Source organism: Molothrus ater, chromosome Z (genome assembly GCF_012460135.2).
Source record: "Molothrus ater isolate BHLD 08-10-18 breed brown headed cowbird chromosome Z, BPBGC_Mater_1.1, whole genome shotgun sequence".
NCBI classification, from domain to species: domain Eukaryota; kingdom Metazoa; phylum Chordata; class Aves; order Passeriformes; family Icteridae; genus Molothrus; species Molothrus ater.
Window position 1 is genome coordinate 11,600,201 of NC_050511.2, and position 16,009 is coordinate 11,616,209.

At 37.9% G+C, this 16,009-nt stretch overlaps 1 protein-coding gene across 1 annotated transcript in view; it reads right to left on the minus strand.

Annotated features, from left to right (window-relative positions):
• LMBRD2 (LMBR1 domain containing 2) overlaps positions 1-15,942 on the minus strand; it is a 32,287-nt gene extending 16,345 nt beyond the window's left edge. Inside the window, exons 1-11 of the mRNA XM_036402903.1 lie at positions 15,799-15,942; positions 9,246-9,472; positions 8,730-8,809; positions 6,489-6,584; positions 5,464-5,631; positions 4,340-4,550; positions 2,805-2,879; positions 2,357-2,470; positions 1,599-1,782; positions 1,089-1,270; positions 188-321 (exon numbers count right to left, since the gene is read on the minus strand). Coding sequence (XP_036258796.1) covers positions 188-321; positions 1,089-1,270; positions 1,599-1,782; positions 2,357-2,470; positions 2,805-2,879; positions 4,340-4,550; positions 5,464-5,631; positions 6,489-6,584; positions 8,730-8,809; positions 9,246-9,419 — 1,418 coding nt within the window. The 5' untranslated portion in view covers positions 9,420-9,472; positions 15,799-15,942. The remainder of the gene's footprint in view (positions 1-187; positions 322-1,088; positions 1,271-1,598; positions 1,783-2,356; positions 2,471-2,804; positions 2,880-4,339; positions 4,551-5,463; positions 5,632-6,488; positions 6,585-8,729; positions 8,810-9,245; positions 9,473-15,798) is intronic.
• Between the last annotated feature and the right edge of the window lie 67 nt (positions 15,943-16,009).

The window sequence follows — 16,009 nt, forward strand, 5'->3', positions numbered from 1 at the left end:
CAGCATTTAAAAGCATTTCTTACATAACATACAAAGTCACAACTGGATCTATCATAGAACAACGGTGTAGAGCTCATTAGGAATTATACCCATAAATTACAAATTAAAGAATGTAAATGGAAGTTTCATCGACATTTTCAATTCAGTAGTTGATAGAACACCTGTAAAACATATACCAAATACTTACATGCCACTGAAAAGGAGACTGTATGCATCTGTCTGATGATGTGAAGCTAAGTAATAATAGTTAAACACACGGATCCTGAAGACAGTAGAGTAAACACAGATACTTAAGAAAAATATGGTAAGAAAACAGGCCATCTAGGGGGAAAAAAAAGGTGTTGTTAAGTTGCTTAAATGCAGAATTCTATTAAAGGTTTTAATGTGTTTAGCAGATAGCCTGTCACATGCAGAGACCATCTCCAGCCTTTACTTTTCATTTTGAGATGTGAGAACACCACCAGCTCTGAGAAGAGTTTTGGGAGTTCTTCAGAGCAATTTAAATTGGAAATTATAACATTTTACACAGAAGCTAACACAGCTGACCCTAGAAACATTCTACTACTTCTTGTTAATGTAAATAAAATTGCTATAATTGCCTCAATAATTACCATGATTGATCTGGCACTTATTCCCACAAAAAAAGGCATAAACCAAGTGTTTTCAAATCAGCCTTTGCTAAGTATACTGGAATTTTTCAGCTCAGTATTTTACTGATAAATTTGTGCACACATATGCTAGCCACACCTTTAACTGGACTCCCGGTCATTCGCAAATTCCTGTTTAGGAAACTGAGGTCACACACATGACTGTTTATAGACAGAAAGTCTAATTCACACCTATGTTCCAACCTACTGTTGGAGAAACTACTCTATACATGATATTCAGGCCAGCTAGGTCACCAGGTATTTCTGAGTTTTAACAAGTGGCAAAAGGCAGACTTCCTCCACACAAAGAAATATATTTAGAGACCTCCTAAAAGTTGACAGATTATTTAGAGATTTATTTAAAAATCTATTTTATCTACTGCTGTTATCATAACCATTGATCTGAAAGTATTTTTTTCCAAGTGACTATCTCCAACTTACCTCTATGTATATATAATTGTATGTCTTTTCTGCCAGCTGTATGAAAACCGCAAATAGTGACAGAACTGGTTTTGTGCTGAAGAATGTGCACTCTGACCACACAACAATTACAGAGAATGTGGCCAGCACAACTGCAAGCACTCTGTAAAACCATGGTCGGAGAAGGCACTCCCAGTACCACTCTGGAAAAACAAACACACAGACATATCCGAAACAGGTTAATGAAAATTACACAACCAGAAACAGAACTCGCTCACAAAAGGCTTCAAAGTTTGCTGTTGCTTTATTGCTTTATAATATAACTGCTACTGAATTTGTAAATAAAATTGAGGCATATGGCCAAGAGCATAAATTAGTATCTGATAGCTCTTCCATTACATAAATACATTAATATTCCAGACATGCTTCCCTCTGCTGCAGCTGAACTTCTTACATAAAACAATTGGTTTTTGTTACAGAAAGGTATCAGTTATGCTTTAACATACCTAAAACCCGCATGACAGCACTTACCAACCGTTGGTGTATAGAAGTACTGAATAATTTTATTTTCTGGTTCCTGGGAATGAAAGGTATGAACAAACTGTCGAGTTGCACTGCTCTCATTTTTTGCCACATCTTCCAGGTAAAATGCTTGCTCTAAAAGAATTTGCCACTGGACCTGTGTACGACGATGTCTCTGCACTGAATAGATTACCTACAATAAATTGCAAGAAATTAGGGTTTCAGGGTACTTGTTTCAAAAAATGGCAGAAAATCCTTGCAAAATCCCTTGAAAACACATACATTGCAGAACTGCAAAGACTGTACCTTCAAAAAAAGCAGGTAGGTAATTCTCTAAAATACATAAATCATGGAAGTACTACATACACAATTACTGAGTTTTGCAGCTCTTTCATCACAAACCATCTGTAGCAGGTAAATCCTACTTTTCCCAACCTACCTCTTTATTTTTGCATCTCAGTAAATATCAAGCTTTTACTATAATTTCTTTTTCAGAATGCACTGTCAGTCAACCATTATAAGGTTTATTCACAGACAGCTATAACACTATCAAGATACAACACAAGAAGAACATCTTTTACACATCCAGAACTTTGATCACTTGGCATATTAATTGTCTGTGCATTCTCTCACCAAGAAAAGTTTCTGTTAAGTAGCATAAACCCACTGTACTCAACAGTCCAGACAAAGTGCATTCAAAATCTTTGACTAGCATTTACTCTCGCTACAGTAGCTTAAATGAGGCATTCTCCCGTCTATTAATATACCTGCTTGTGAAGTTTGGCCAAACTTTTTTCACTGGGATAACTGTTCTGTCTTTCATCAAAATCTTCATAATCATCCATGTTTCTACCCATTCTTTCCTGGTACTCAGTAGGGCACTGGAAGGAAAAGGGAAAATTAACTGGGAGACAAAAGAGTAGCAAGCAGCTTTGGCTAATTATTTGTAAAAGTTTCATGCAACTGAAAAGCTCACTCTAAGCATACATTTTTCTCTCTTTCTACAATGCTATGTCAAAATACATCTGATAATTCCACATGTCATAAGAAAATACTTCACAAAGAATTTCAACTCAGTCTCAACAGAAACTCAGAAGATGTCAACTAGAGATTTTATATTAAGAGCAAAAGAAAGTAATGTACAAGTATTCTGTATGTGCAGGAAACACCTCCTCCCAGTTGAGTAATTATGGTTGAAGATGAGCAATTGGTTACCTTTTTCAGTATAGTGTCAACACATTTCCTCAAAGGGTGGTTATATTTGATACTCTCACTTACTTTACGGACTTCCTGTTGAGAGAAAAAAATAACAGAGTAGTTTACCTATGCTACATTAAAACATCAATAAAAAAAATTTTCATTAACCATAAATTTTTACTGGTCAATTAAGAGTTGCAGCCCTCCCAACAGTCAGCCATCAAAGCTTAAAAAAATACAGCTTCCTAAAAGCCATAGTTTTACCAAATATGTCATAAAAGGTAAGTGAAGTATTGTAAAGAACAGTTAATGGTTGTTTTTTTTTTTAAACAACAGCAGTGTACAAATATGCAACTAGATAAATACATGGAGGATTGGTTTCTATGGATGAAGGCTGAAATGGAAAAGACTTTCTTGTTTAAGTTACAGATAAAAAGGACATAAAGCATAAGTCCCACTGACTGACTCAGGGCATTGACCACCACTTTAGGAAGCCAGTTCCACTGTGATACTAACTACTCCCTTTGTGGTGAGGAACTGCTTCCTAATGTCCAGTCTGGACCTCTCTGGACACAGCTTTCCCCATGCATCCTGTCACTGGCTGCCAGGGAAAAGGGATCAGCATCTCCTTCTCCAGGCATCCGAACAATGCTCTTAGTAATTTGCTTCAACTTTTGGTCAGCTCTGAAGCGCTCACACAGCTGCATCAGATGACTGTTGTTGGTGCCCTCCAGCAGAAATATTCTATCTTTCTATCCTGGTAAAAGAGGGTTGTCATTGCTCATTTTCTAGTAAGTTTTGTAGTTATGTCCCACTTAAGATGTTTTAACTGTTTTAGCAGTTTCTTCTAAATGCTGTTATAGATGAATGAAGATTCTGTTACTATTATGTGATTAAGAGTCTATTTGTGTTATGTGTCAGTACAAATAATACATAACACAAATTTCCACCCTATTCTACAACAGTTCACACATATTATTCCAAGCCATGGTACCCCAGCAGAAGAACCAGGAATTCAAAGGGCTAGATTTCCATTCTGTTCTTGAACTACATTAGAGCCTATTGCTCACTAGTACTCTATTAATAACAGTCTCTAAACAAACTTTGAAAGAAACAATTATCTATATGTTCTCTTCTTAAAGAGCATGTAATTGCGGCCCCACAATTTGGAAACTCTTCTCGAGAGTCCAGAAATACACTGCAAGCAGAGCATAGAAGAAGTACACAATTTTAACATTAGTGAAACATTTATACACTGCCTATTCAAGCTCACTCTGTTGTTAGTGACCAGTACTACACCAAAAGTGTCAATAAAAGAATAGACTAATCAAATAATGGTTATCAAGTTGCTATGACTTTTAAGTTCATCACAGCAAGGACTATTTCTGTTTTGACTCTTGCATAGGAATGAGTGTTATCAAGTGGCACACTATAATAATTTTCTTAGTTTACAGATATTTTACACTAAGCTCACTTTACAAGTGTCCAACACCAATGAATTCAGACACAACAGCAGCCTTCACTCTTTTCCACAGGGAAAGCTAGTTACTCACCTCCATAATATCCTCTAAATTCTCCTCTGCATCTGCTTTTTCAGTCATCAGTTTGGCAGCTTTGAAGTAAGTCTTCATGAGTAGATAACCCCTCTTGGCCCCATTCCAGTGAGAACGAGGGATTTCCACCAAACCATAACCCAAAAGCAACACAAGAAGGAACAGACCCCATGTGTTTGCAGCAGCTATTCCAATAGTCTGAAGCTGGTTCCTAAGGAAACAACAAAATAAAAAACCCAAACAAACAACAAACAATAAAAAACCCAAACAATCCTATCCTGGCTGCAAGAAACCAGCCTGAGGTATCAATATGTACCAATATGGCTTTCAAGTTTACAGGAACAGACTCTGGTATCACCTAGATTTTTGCCTGGAGCCAGTCTGCTGCCTGGCCGTATTTCAAGCTGCCACAATTTTCCTGTATCTCCTGTTCTGCCCATTATGGATGGCAGATACGAATTGGTTTGTTTGTTCCCAAAGAAACTGTTCTCCTAAAGGAATATGTTGCCTTAGGAAACAACATGAACTTACCAAACCTACTGACAGTGAGGTCAAAATAGCATAATGGCAGTCACCGTAAGAAACAAATTCAGAACCCAAGATTTGTATTCAGAATATTGTGTTCAGGAATTTTATTCAAATGGAATTTCTATTCCATCTGGTATGGAAGACTATAAGCAATTTATTGATGTCAATTATTTTATTATATTTAATTTATTAAATTAATTATATTTAATTTATTTTATTCCCTTTTCACCTTTAAAGTCTACAGTATTAAGAGGCACTACATAGGAAATACTGATTTTTTGAAATATGTTGTTCTGAAAATACTGGAAGTTTCTGCACTAACTTTGCAAATGTGTTTGTATGGAGAAAAAAGCACCACTGTAAATACAAGAGGATTCCTCTGCTGTACATACCAAAATCAGAGTATCAAACCCCAAAATTCTATAAATATTCAAAAAAGCCCATTTCATATAAAAAGTTAACATAATTTTCTAACTGACTAGAAAAATATTATGACTAAAACTAGTTTTTTCAGAAAGACCCATTTCATCAACAGAAGAAATTATCCATGACAATTGTGTTAGAACTCATGTAAGTGTTTACAGCCTTATTCTTACCATTGTAAATTGAAGTTTGGGTTTACAGCCACATATATTAGAAACGCTCCAAAAATCAGCAAGTAAGTGCCATAATAGATGGCATTCTCAATCAGAGCAGTTTTAATCTTTCCAGTGATGGAGAACCCTCCTGATCTAGCATATGACTGCATAAAAGGGAGCAGAATCCTAGGAGAAAACGAAACAAAACAAAACCACATCAGCCAATCAGAAAAAAACCCAAAACAAAAAACAACAAAATAAAAAACCCACCAACTCCCACCAAAAAAATCTCCCAAACACCCAAACCACCAACCTCCCCAAAAAAGAACTTTAGCAGTGTCAGGTTACCGAGGCAGGGGTGTTAAAAGTTTTAAGACTCCCAAGCTTCTAAGAAATTAGCCACTTAGATGTTTTTATTCTAGATGTACCTGTCTGATGGCAAACCTTACACAAGCTGCAGATAAAAACAATACAGTTAGCTTTGCTATGAAAAATCTGTGATAAGTAAGAATGAACTACCAACCCTGATATCCTTGAAAATACAAAAATAATTATCTGATAACAGGTTGATCAGAAACTGCACAAAGCACAGACAACCCAAAACCCCACACACAAATCTTTTTTCTGTAGTTCTATCTAAAGATTTGTGCAATATATCTGATAAAACCAACTAATTTACAATATTACTTAAAAATCTCCCAAATTATTAATAGAATTATTTTGGTATCTGGCTGCCTAAAACCCATTTATTTCAGACAATTTATCCATAAACACCTACACATGTAAATTGCTTAGTTTCAACTACAAAAGGGAACCAAGGATAAATGGCTGCCACCTGAAAGTTGCTTCCACAGAAGCAAGAAAAAAAAAGTATGACTAAATTAGTATAGTAATTATAACGAAATTTCACTACTAGCAAATAATATGCAATTTAAAAGCTCTTCTCCATACTGATATACATTTTTAAAGAATGCTATGACTGTTAAGATGGTCCATTTAAGAACTGTATCATACTCCTTGCCATATTCTTTTGCCTTACTTACCATGTTAAAAACTGAGATGTCCAATACACAACACGCCAGAAAATTGGCATAATTCCATCAGGAATATAACTCCAGGGTTTGAAACATTTTTGCTTGCTGTTACAATGTAAAGAAGACTATTGTTAGTTATAGAGCCCTGAGTATAAAAAGCATCTTCTATAAATTCCTATCTAGGAAGTTCTTTGAAAAGAACATAGAAGTAGTACAATACTATTCAAGTACACAGTCAACAATCATCTGTCTCCCAAATAAATAAACTGAATAATCACTAGAAATATTTATCATTTTCCTAACCACAAATAATGTATTTGGACATGACATCTTTCTTAGAGAAAAAAACCCAGAAGCTCAAGACTGAAGAGGACTATTCAGTAAAGCATTTTAAGGTTACAGTTGTTGGTTTTCAGTAGTAATTATTTCATGCACAGAAAGAACACTTGTTTATACAGAGAAGCATTAAATTTTAGTTAGTGCAGGTTTTTAAAAAATATCTAGGCACATCATCATCATCTAGAGCACTTAGTCATAAAAAGAACATATTAGTTGTTTCTTCTGCCACCCAGCTGGATCAAGTCAGTCTTATATAAATTTTGATTCACTAAGCCAATACTCTTCTGACAGGTAGTGTTCACTACAGAAGACAGGAAAGTCCTATGAGCCCTTTTAAGAAAAAGAAAAGAAAAGAAAAAGAACAAAGGAAAAGGTGTCCATCTAAACTAAGGCAGTTTATTTTTTTTCCGCACACCTGGCTGGGTAATGAAGCAAGGGTGAGTCAAGGGGCAATAAAGTCAACTTAGATGTGATTACCTAATGAGAAATAATTGGTATTTTCCAGGGTCAAAGTAGTTAAACCTGAGTCGTAAGTTTTTATGTGCATGGCCTAAATATTTTCAAAATTATCAACTTAAGATAGAATGACAGGTAGTATGACTAAAGGTTTCAGCACCTCTCCTATCAGAGCTACTGAAACCTCTATGACAGGCTGAGAGAGCAGGGGTTGTTCAGCCTGGAGAAGAGAAGGTGCCAGGAGACCTTACAGCACCTTCCAGTACTTTAAGGGGGTTTATAAAAAGGAAGGAAATGGACTTTTTATATGGGCAAAGTGACAGGACAAGGGGCAATGGTTTTCAACTGACAGAGGGCAGGTTTAAATCAGAGATCTGGAAGAAATTCTTTACTGTGATGGTGGTGAGGCACTGGCACAGGTTGCCAGAGAAGCTGTGGATGCCCCACCCCGACAGCGTTCAAGGTCAGGTTGGATGGAGCAACCTGGCCTAGTGGAAGGTGTCTCTGCTCCTGGAAGATGATTGGAACTGGATGATATTTAAGGTTCCTTCCAACCCAAACCATTCTGTGGTTCTAAGAAAAAAAGTCTGTCTGAAGCTATAAATAAATTGAAAGATTACTGAATAGTTTTCAAATTAAATAGGTTTAATTAACATCCACTGGGTGGTCTTAAGAATAGGGTGCAATATTGTGTGACTGTCATTTCACCATTTTTCCAGGCTCCTCTTTGGGGCAGCAAGACTGGCAAGACTTTGCACAGACATATCAGCTGATATCTTAAAGGCTCAGATCATCTTACAGATAACTACACTGCCCACATCAGTCACACAGGGAAACAGCCAGCATAGGCTAAGGGATGAGCAGCCACAGAAAGAGCCCACATTAGTCCACTCCTCCATGGTTAGAGATTGCTTTCTTCCTGCCAGGACACCCCTAGCAGACTACCATTACTTTGGTGGAATACAGCACATTTCAGATAACTGCAATTACCATGTATATGTAATTATAAGAAGCAATTAAATATGTCCCTGACATATGAGACAAGCAGCTGATTTCATTCATATGGTATAAATTAAAGGTATAAAATTAGATTTTCAGGTTTGAAGTCTTTAAGATTGTAAAGGATAAGCATTCATCAAAGCCTCTCCTCATAACTAGGATTGCTCAAAAAGCTCAGTCCTATTGCTTTAACAAAAAAAAGGAACTCTAGTGACATTAAAAAAGAATAGTTGGGTAACCACCTAGAACTACAAAATAATTACTATGTAATTACTCTCAGCAGATAAAGATCCACCTTTCATCACCTTTTCCCTCACTGTCCTGTGTATTTACAAACTTCAAAATTTGCATCACACAGATAATACTTATTCCTCAACGTTAAAAACTCAATATGCTATCAATTAAAAAAAGAAAATCATAAAATACAGTCTAAAGGAAAAAACATGTAGTTCATACCTTGGAGCAAGAGTAACGTAAGAGCCATTACTTTCTGCAGGACTGGAGTTAACCGCAAGCTTGCATCGATTATAGATAGTCTAAAAGACAAATTATATCAGTGACCAAAAAGGTAAAACACTTATTTAAAAGTAGTAAGTCTTATTTTAAAGACATTTCCTGTACTCCAGGTTTACATTTGAAATTAATTATACCAATAAACATTCAAATCAACATGCAATCAGCAGTCAAGGAAGTAAAATGCTGACAGCGTCCTTATGCTGCCTAAACAGATAAAAAAACTGTTACAAACAAATGATGAAATTTTAAAATGTTTGAAATAGATTTGTTATCTGATGAGACCGACAAAAAGTAAAATTAATTATGAACACAAGGCATTGTCATGTTTAATTTATTAAGATACTATATGGAAGATTTCTTTGGTGTTTCTAAGAGATGGTCTCCTGCAATCACTAGTTTAGAGAAATACCACAAACATTTGATGGGATTAAGCAGGAAGCCCTGCACATTTCTTACCGTACTGACATCCAGAGGCAGTATGAATACAATCAGGAAGCAGAGATACCAAGCCAATAATGTTGCTATGATCACCAGCCTGTGCTGTTTCTTGAAGTCTCCATACCGGTGAAGTAGGAATAAGGCCAGGAAAAAGACAAACACTATCTCGAGGCCCAATGCTGCACCACTCATTGTTAAATGTTGGCCCCAGCCACACCACAAGCAATTGGGAAAGCAGATCAAAACTGCAAGACAAAAAGACATTTAATTACATTAAAATCTCTGGAAGATATTTACACAGAAGAGTTATTCAATGGACACTTTAAACATATTAACAAACTTTTCATACTTCACATGACCAGGATTCTTATCAGACAAAACCAAAGATTTTCAGCAAGGTGCCCTGAGGTCCTCTGAAGAAATCAAAACATGTCATTCGAATGCTGTCGTTTCCAGCAACATATTAGGAAAACTCCTGTTCATCATCTTAATATACAATAGATCCAGGAGGCAAATCTCTGTCCTTAAATAGACTACTGCCCAACTTTAGGTTCAGGACAAATTTCAAGATGAAAATCTATTCTGCTCTTTTTTTTTTCCTTTTAGAAGCAATCAACTAATTTCTACAAATGGTTAAATATTTAAATCAAATATTTCTGGATAGCTAATGAACCACATTTTAATGGAGCATACCTCAAATACATATTTAAAATCTATAAATAAGAGTTAACAGAGCATAAAAATGCAGCAAAGAATGTGTTAGTCTACTTGTAATGCACCTCTTTGAGGTTTGAAATTTCAAGAATGTCAATTCACCTTCCTGCTCCTCTGGTGCTATTCAGAGAAACAAGGGTCTCAATTCATTTGGTATAGTTTGCCATGATGTATTTTTCCTTTGCTTGTCCTTCTGTGTTTAATTACTCCGTTACAGTCAGGACTACTGTAAGAAAGTTCATATAGCTTCATACAGACAAGCTATGATACAAATGGACAGTGAGCTGCACAAATCCACTACAGAAAATTTCACTGCCTTGCTACATCTTTATTTAAACTACTTCAGACCTTTTTAATAAGCATCATTTTATCACAGGCATTTTATGCATTATTAAAAAAAAAAGTGTATTACTCTGGCCAGTCTGACTTGTCTCTCCATCAAGATTAACATTTCGCTGATTTGATTTAAGGGAAATAGCTTTTGCTATGGCTTTGCTGTGAAGACTTCCAGTACGTTCACTTTCCTGGAGATTTAAAAGAAATGTTATTACTGAAATTCCCCTCTACTTACTTTTAAATCTCTTTAGAACTTGGTAAAGTGAACCATTTCTTTTACTAATTTCTCAGTAAACTGCTTAAGCAGATCTATTAAGCTTCAGGGCACTGTGTAGGGAAAACTCTCTTATTTACACTAAAAAAACTCCGAAGTTTGTGATGCCATTACTACCTCAAGAACAAAAAGGAACAATTATTCTGTGACTCTTTTTTCCCCCCAGTGAGTTACCTTCCTGTTTCTAGTCAAAGATTCACACACTTTTTCTTTTCTGCCTTTCATCAAACATGTTTATCAAACTATCAACACTTCCATTATGACAAATCACCCCCTCACTATCTGTCTGTACTCTACTTTAGCTAAATAATTTGTACATTAAAAACTCAGGATATCCCACCTATTTCTCAATCACTTATCCAAAGCAAGTCCTTGACTGTTCTTTTGTACCATTATTGCTTCTTCAGAAAACCCTTTCAATTTACAGTATAGCAGCCAATTCCAGAGAAGCAAAAATAACAAAACAATTACTAATCAGCTTCATTAAGACACTGCTATCTGGCATGCAGCTTTTCAGGCCCATTACAGCCACACCTTTTGCTACATAAACAAAAAAATTATACAGCATATACTTCATTAGTCACAAAGTTTTATTACAGTCACACCTAAAAGGCTTCTACCAAAACACAAGATAAAAAGTTTTTGTGCAAGATGCTGCACTCAGCTACTATCATGAGGGCACTTCCAGAAGTATTATAAAAATGTACTGAATATGCTAAGATGAAGAAGGAATTGATTCCTACCACAACTTAAATCACTTTCAAAGATAGAAATGACTTTGCAGTTATCAGTATACTACATCTTTATGTTCTTCTCTGGTTCCTATTTTAATCTCAAAACAAAACAAGAAAGGCCTGTTTTTTCAAAAGATTGAGACTAGTAACAGAGTTGTTTTGAATTAGTGTATGCACATTTTCAAAATAACAGTTTAAAATTTTTAGATATATACCATTTAAAACCAGCTCTCTGTGTAGAAAGATTAAATGGAAGAAAATCCACAAAGTGAGAAATGCAACGCTCAAGAGGAGCTCTTCTGATGAACTAAGTCCAACCCAACAGTGTAGACATATCTAGGACCTGTGCTACTAGAATCAGGCCTTAAAACACATTACTGCAGGCTACAAAGTCATGCCATCTTGTGGAAAGCAGCACTTGCCACTGAACCTGGTTGTTAGCTCAAAGAAAGGTAAGCTTCTTACCTATCATCCTGTTTCATCACTTTATTTAGACAGCCATCTCACTACTGGCATACAGCTACCTAGTATCAGCTGGCTGAAATTCCAGAATCGCTAAAAAAATCTTGTCCTGAAGTAACCACTTAGGAGGGTTCTCTAGTACTGTACAACCTTCAATGGCTTAGAGGATGCTCCTATTAAAGCAACGACAAAGTAACAAGAGCCCTTACCATGAACGGAGAAGTATTCATGGGCATACTCAGTTTCTGAACAACCAGGCAACTACAGATTAATACAAATAAGATCAAAAGCTGAAACACTGGCACGAGAAGTGCAACTTAACCAATAAAACGTAAGGACATGCTCTTGTGTTGGCTTAGGATTTTTCTGCTTCTTTTCAGACACAGATAAAATCAGCTAAGTTTTTAATTTTACCCAGCTACTAACGCTACATGCATCATAAAAGGCTCAGTTCAGGCTTAATTCCCTTTATATGACAGACTCGCTACTATCAAGAGTATTAAATTACCCTGCCAACCTAAGAGTAACTGCGCACACGACATCTACATTACAAATTAACTTCTCTGCCTGGTACAGAAATCTCGAGTTACTAAATGAAACAGCAGAGAATGAAAAACCCCATACTTTCTTAGAGCTTTAGTGCAGCACCAAATTTACCAAAGACACCCCAGTACTATATTCCCAAAGAAGGGCTAAAAAGAGTAAAGCATATCTGTGAAGGATTCCACCAGTCTCCCAGCAAATGCCTGAGGAGGCCTGAACAGACGTTAAACACTGCTTCACATGCCTTACCAAAAAGTATACACAGGAATAGGACGTTTCCTTCACAAAGTCAGCTTTCTTAAGGCCTCCAAATTCTTTCCCTCCAGGAAACACAACACTACTTCTCTATCCTGTATTTCTGTGGTTGATTGCTCCTGCTTAACACAGGCACAAAACTCTACTCAGCTGTACCCGTTTCCCCTCCTCCCAAGTTTCCAAATCTTTAAGGTATTTTGATTTACACTACCACTTTCAGAAAGACCTGAAATCTCAGGTAGTTTTGTGCCTTCTATAGTTTTAATCACCCTACTATTTGATTAGCAGAACTCTGAAAAACATTAAAAGTATTTGACAAGGGAATGGCCTCCACAGCCACAACAGTGGCTCTTCCAGCTTTCCTTCCCAAGAAAAAACATCCGAAGGAACAATCAAAGTCCTACTAAACAATACATAAGATTATAAACTGATCCTCTTGTATACAGTAGGTCTATCAGTCATTACTTAAATAGATTAGATTACTTCAACTATTTGTCCTTGACAAACTGCTGCTGTCTTTTACTCACCTATTATATTCTATGTACTTACAAATAGCTTTAGCACCAGAATTTTTTTCAGGAATTCAAGAAGAAGAGGAATCTGCCAATCTGTAGCTCTGCTTGTCCTTCAAATATTACTAATAGAAACAGCCACCATGCTTCTGGTTTTCCTGTCTGGTACCCCAGACATTTCTAGAATACTAAAGAATTTTTTTTATTGTTCTTCAAGCATTCTCAGGTAGAGATCAAATTAATTTGAAAAAGCTGCATTTCTAGACATTTTGGATATTTCAGCTGAAACACCTGAAAAACCAAACACTTACTTTGTATTTTTAAAGATCATAACTACATCTGTCTGAAGAAAACCTGTCACCCGAAAAAGTGAAAAAGCTGCCAAACTATGAAAGGGATTATCAGAGACAGTCAGTAACAGAGCTGAGAGCCTTAACATAGAAAAATTATGTATCTGGGCAACAGCATCTGCCACCTCAAGCTGAATTCCTAGCTCACCTGCAAATACAAAAGCTGCCATCTCCAGCAATATATCAATGGCCAGCTCAATTATGACCTTCTGCCTTTCTGTCAGAGAATAATCTGCTAGTTCTTATTATATATTCTTATTACCAGCACACTTCACTTGGCAAAAAAACCCAGTGTCTGGTTTCTGAAGCCTGCCCTGCTCAGCAGAATGATGCTGCTAAGAGTCATGAAGACTTCGCTCTACAGACATGCAGTAGTAGACTACAGCCTTTAGTACTGACAGAACTGCCCCACACTAAGAATCCTTGATACTTCCTTCTTAAAACAATAAAATGGGCTAACTTACTATTTCAGAACTGACAGACAGAGAAGAATAAGAGGCAAAGAAACAACACAAGTAGTCCCTTCAGCTATTTCAGTATTCAAGTCTGCATATTGTGTTGTGGGGATTTCTTTTAGGTTGGTTTCAGGTTTAGGGGAGGGGTGGCATTGTGGGGTTTTTTTGGTTTTTTTTCTTTGGTTGGTTTGGGTTTTTCTGTTTACTTTATTACTACACACTGGCCCTTACAGCTTGGGGGAAATAGTAAGTATTTATAAACAGACAACAAAGAGGTGCTTTATCTCTGTACAGTGAGAAAGCTATCTAAAGAAATAAAATAGCCACAAACTGACTAAGAAAAGCAGAGAAATTATTTGATTGCACTATTTGAGAAAACAACCTCTGAAATTAGTGAAGAAAGTAATTTGCATGGCTTTGCTCTTCTAGGACACACTCATCAGTCTATATACTGACTGATACATTATTAGTACCTGTGAGTACAACTATTTTGTAATGAAGAAAAGTAGATTTTGCAGGAGACTAGGTTCTACACAATAGCACTAAATGCAAGACAAATGCTTGACCAAGGAACATTAAGGTTCTTGCGTTCAAATGCAAGCAAGCTTATTTGCTTTACATGGTGCTGCCTTGTCCTCTACTAAAGGATCACAGAATCTTTAAGGTTGCAAAAGATCTCCAAGATCATCCAGTCAAAATTTTAATATATTAAGTACCACAGAGGCTGAAGCTTTCAAACGGTTTAGGGAAGTATGCTGAAAATAACACATAGAAGAAAATAACTCACTTATCAGAGGAACTGAAATAGAATCAAATACAAGCACTGTACAGTTGCATGCAGAATCTAAAAAAAGAACAGAAATCACTATCTGGGCTACCAGACTAATGCACTCACACAAAGCAGGTGTCAGTAAGGCGGTCACATGACTATTGCCCCAACACTGCATTCAGGCAAACACACTATTTGTTAATTTCCAGACTGTAAAAAACACTGACATTTTCCGCAAAACCATATTTTGATTTCCCATGCATTAATGAAGAAGAGTGATATGATTCGCAAAGAAAAAGGGGCTGCAGAAAAGGTGAAATAAACTCAGATTTTTTTTTTTAAACCAAAACTCCACCTCTTTTTCATCTGATTATCTGCTTAAATAATCTTTGAACAACTGTTCGGTGACTTAAGATAAAACCGGAAACGTTTAAATGATACTTTTTTAAAGGTTACATGGATGTTAATTTCAGTCACCTCATTCTCTGTATGTGACTGAAAGCTGTCTACTCTTTGCTACGGGCTCCATTACCACCCTCAATTTTACAGGCGCGTGTCTCCATCGTAATGCAGTAAACAAAGGACAGCATTTGCAAGCAAGTGGTTGACTAATAGCGGGGCTGTAGGTGTGTTCAGACCTAGTTCTCCATCCCCACCAATTTCAAAACAAGCAGTTCGGGAAAAAAAAAAATGCAGGAAGAGCTGCATTGCTGAAAGTCCCGCGGGCTGTGAAACACACTGTGAAAAAAACGGTGGGGTTGGAATAAGCACGGTGAGGGTCAGGACCAGCCACACACGGGCAGTTTCAGGTGTTCCCAGAGAAAACCTTCCACGCTGGAATGTGCCAGCGCTCCCCGGCGCCAGGCCTGTGCGGCACAGCACCGAGCAGCTCCAGGGACACGGAGCCAGCACCGCCCCGCGCTACGTGCCCGGGGTCCCTGACGGGCGCGGGCAGTGCCCGGGATTAAGAGCCTGGAAACGAACGCGCCCTCGCCCAGCACTGCCCCGCGACCACCCTTCCCCCCCGCGCCCTTGTCACCGGGGACGCACCCGGGGGCTGCCGCTTCCCACCCGGCTCCCGTCCCCCCTCAAGAGAACGGCCCGGCCGTGACTCGGCACTGCGGCCCCCCTCCACCCGGCCCGGCGTCTCGCCCGCCGCCGTCTCACCACGGCCGAGCCGCCGCTCAGCGTCGCGTCCCCCGCGGGGCTCCGCCGCCCACCATCCCGGCTGGCACCGGGCTCAGAGCGTGGCGCAAGGAGCGGCAGCCGCTCCCGGCTCCTTCCGCGTCGGAGCCGCCGCCATTCGCCGCCCGCCGCCGCCAGCCCGGCACAGCCCCGCCTCCGGGCGGGCACAGGACTGCGAACTACAGCTCCCGGC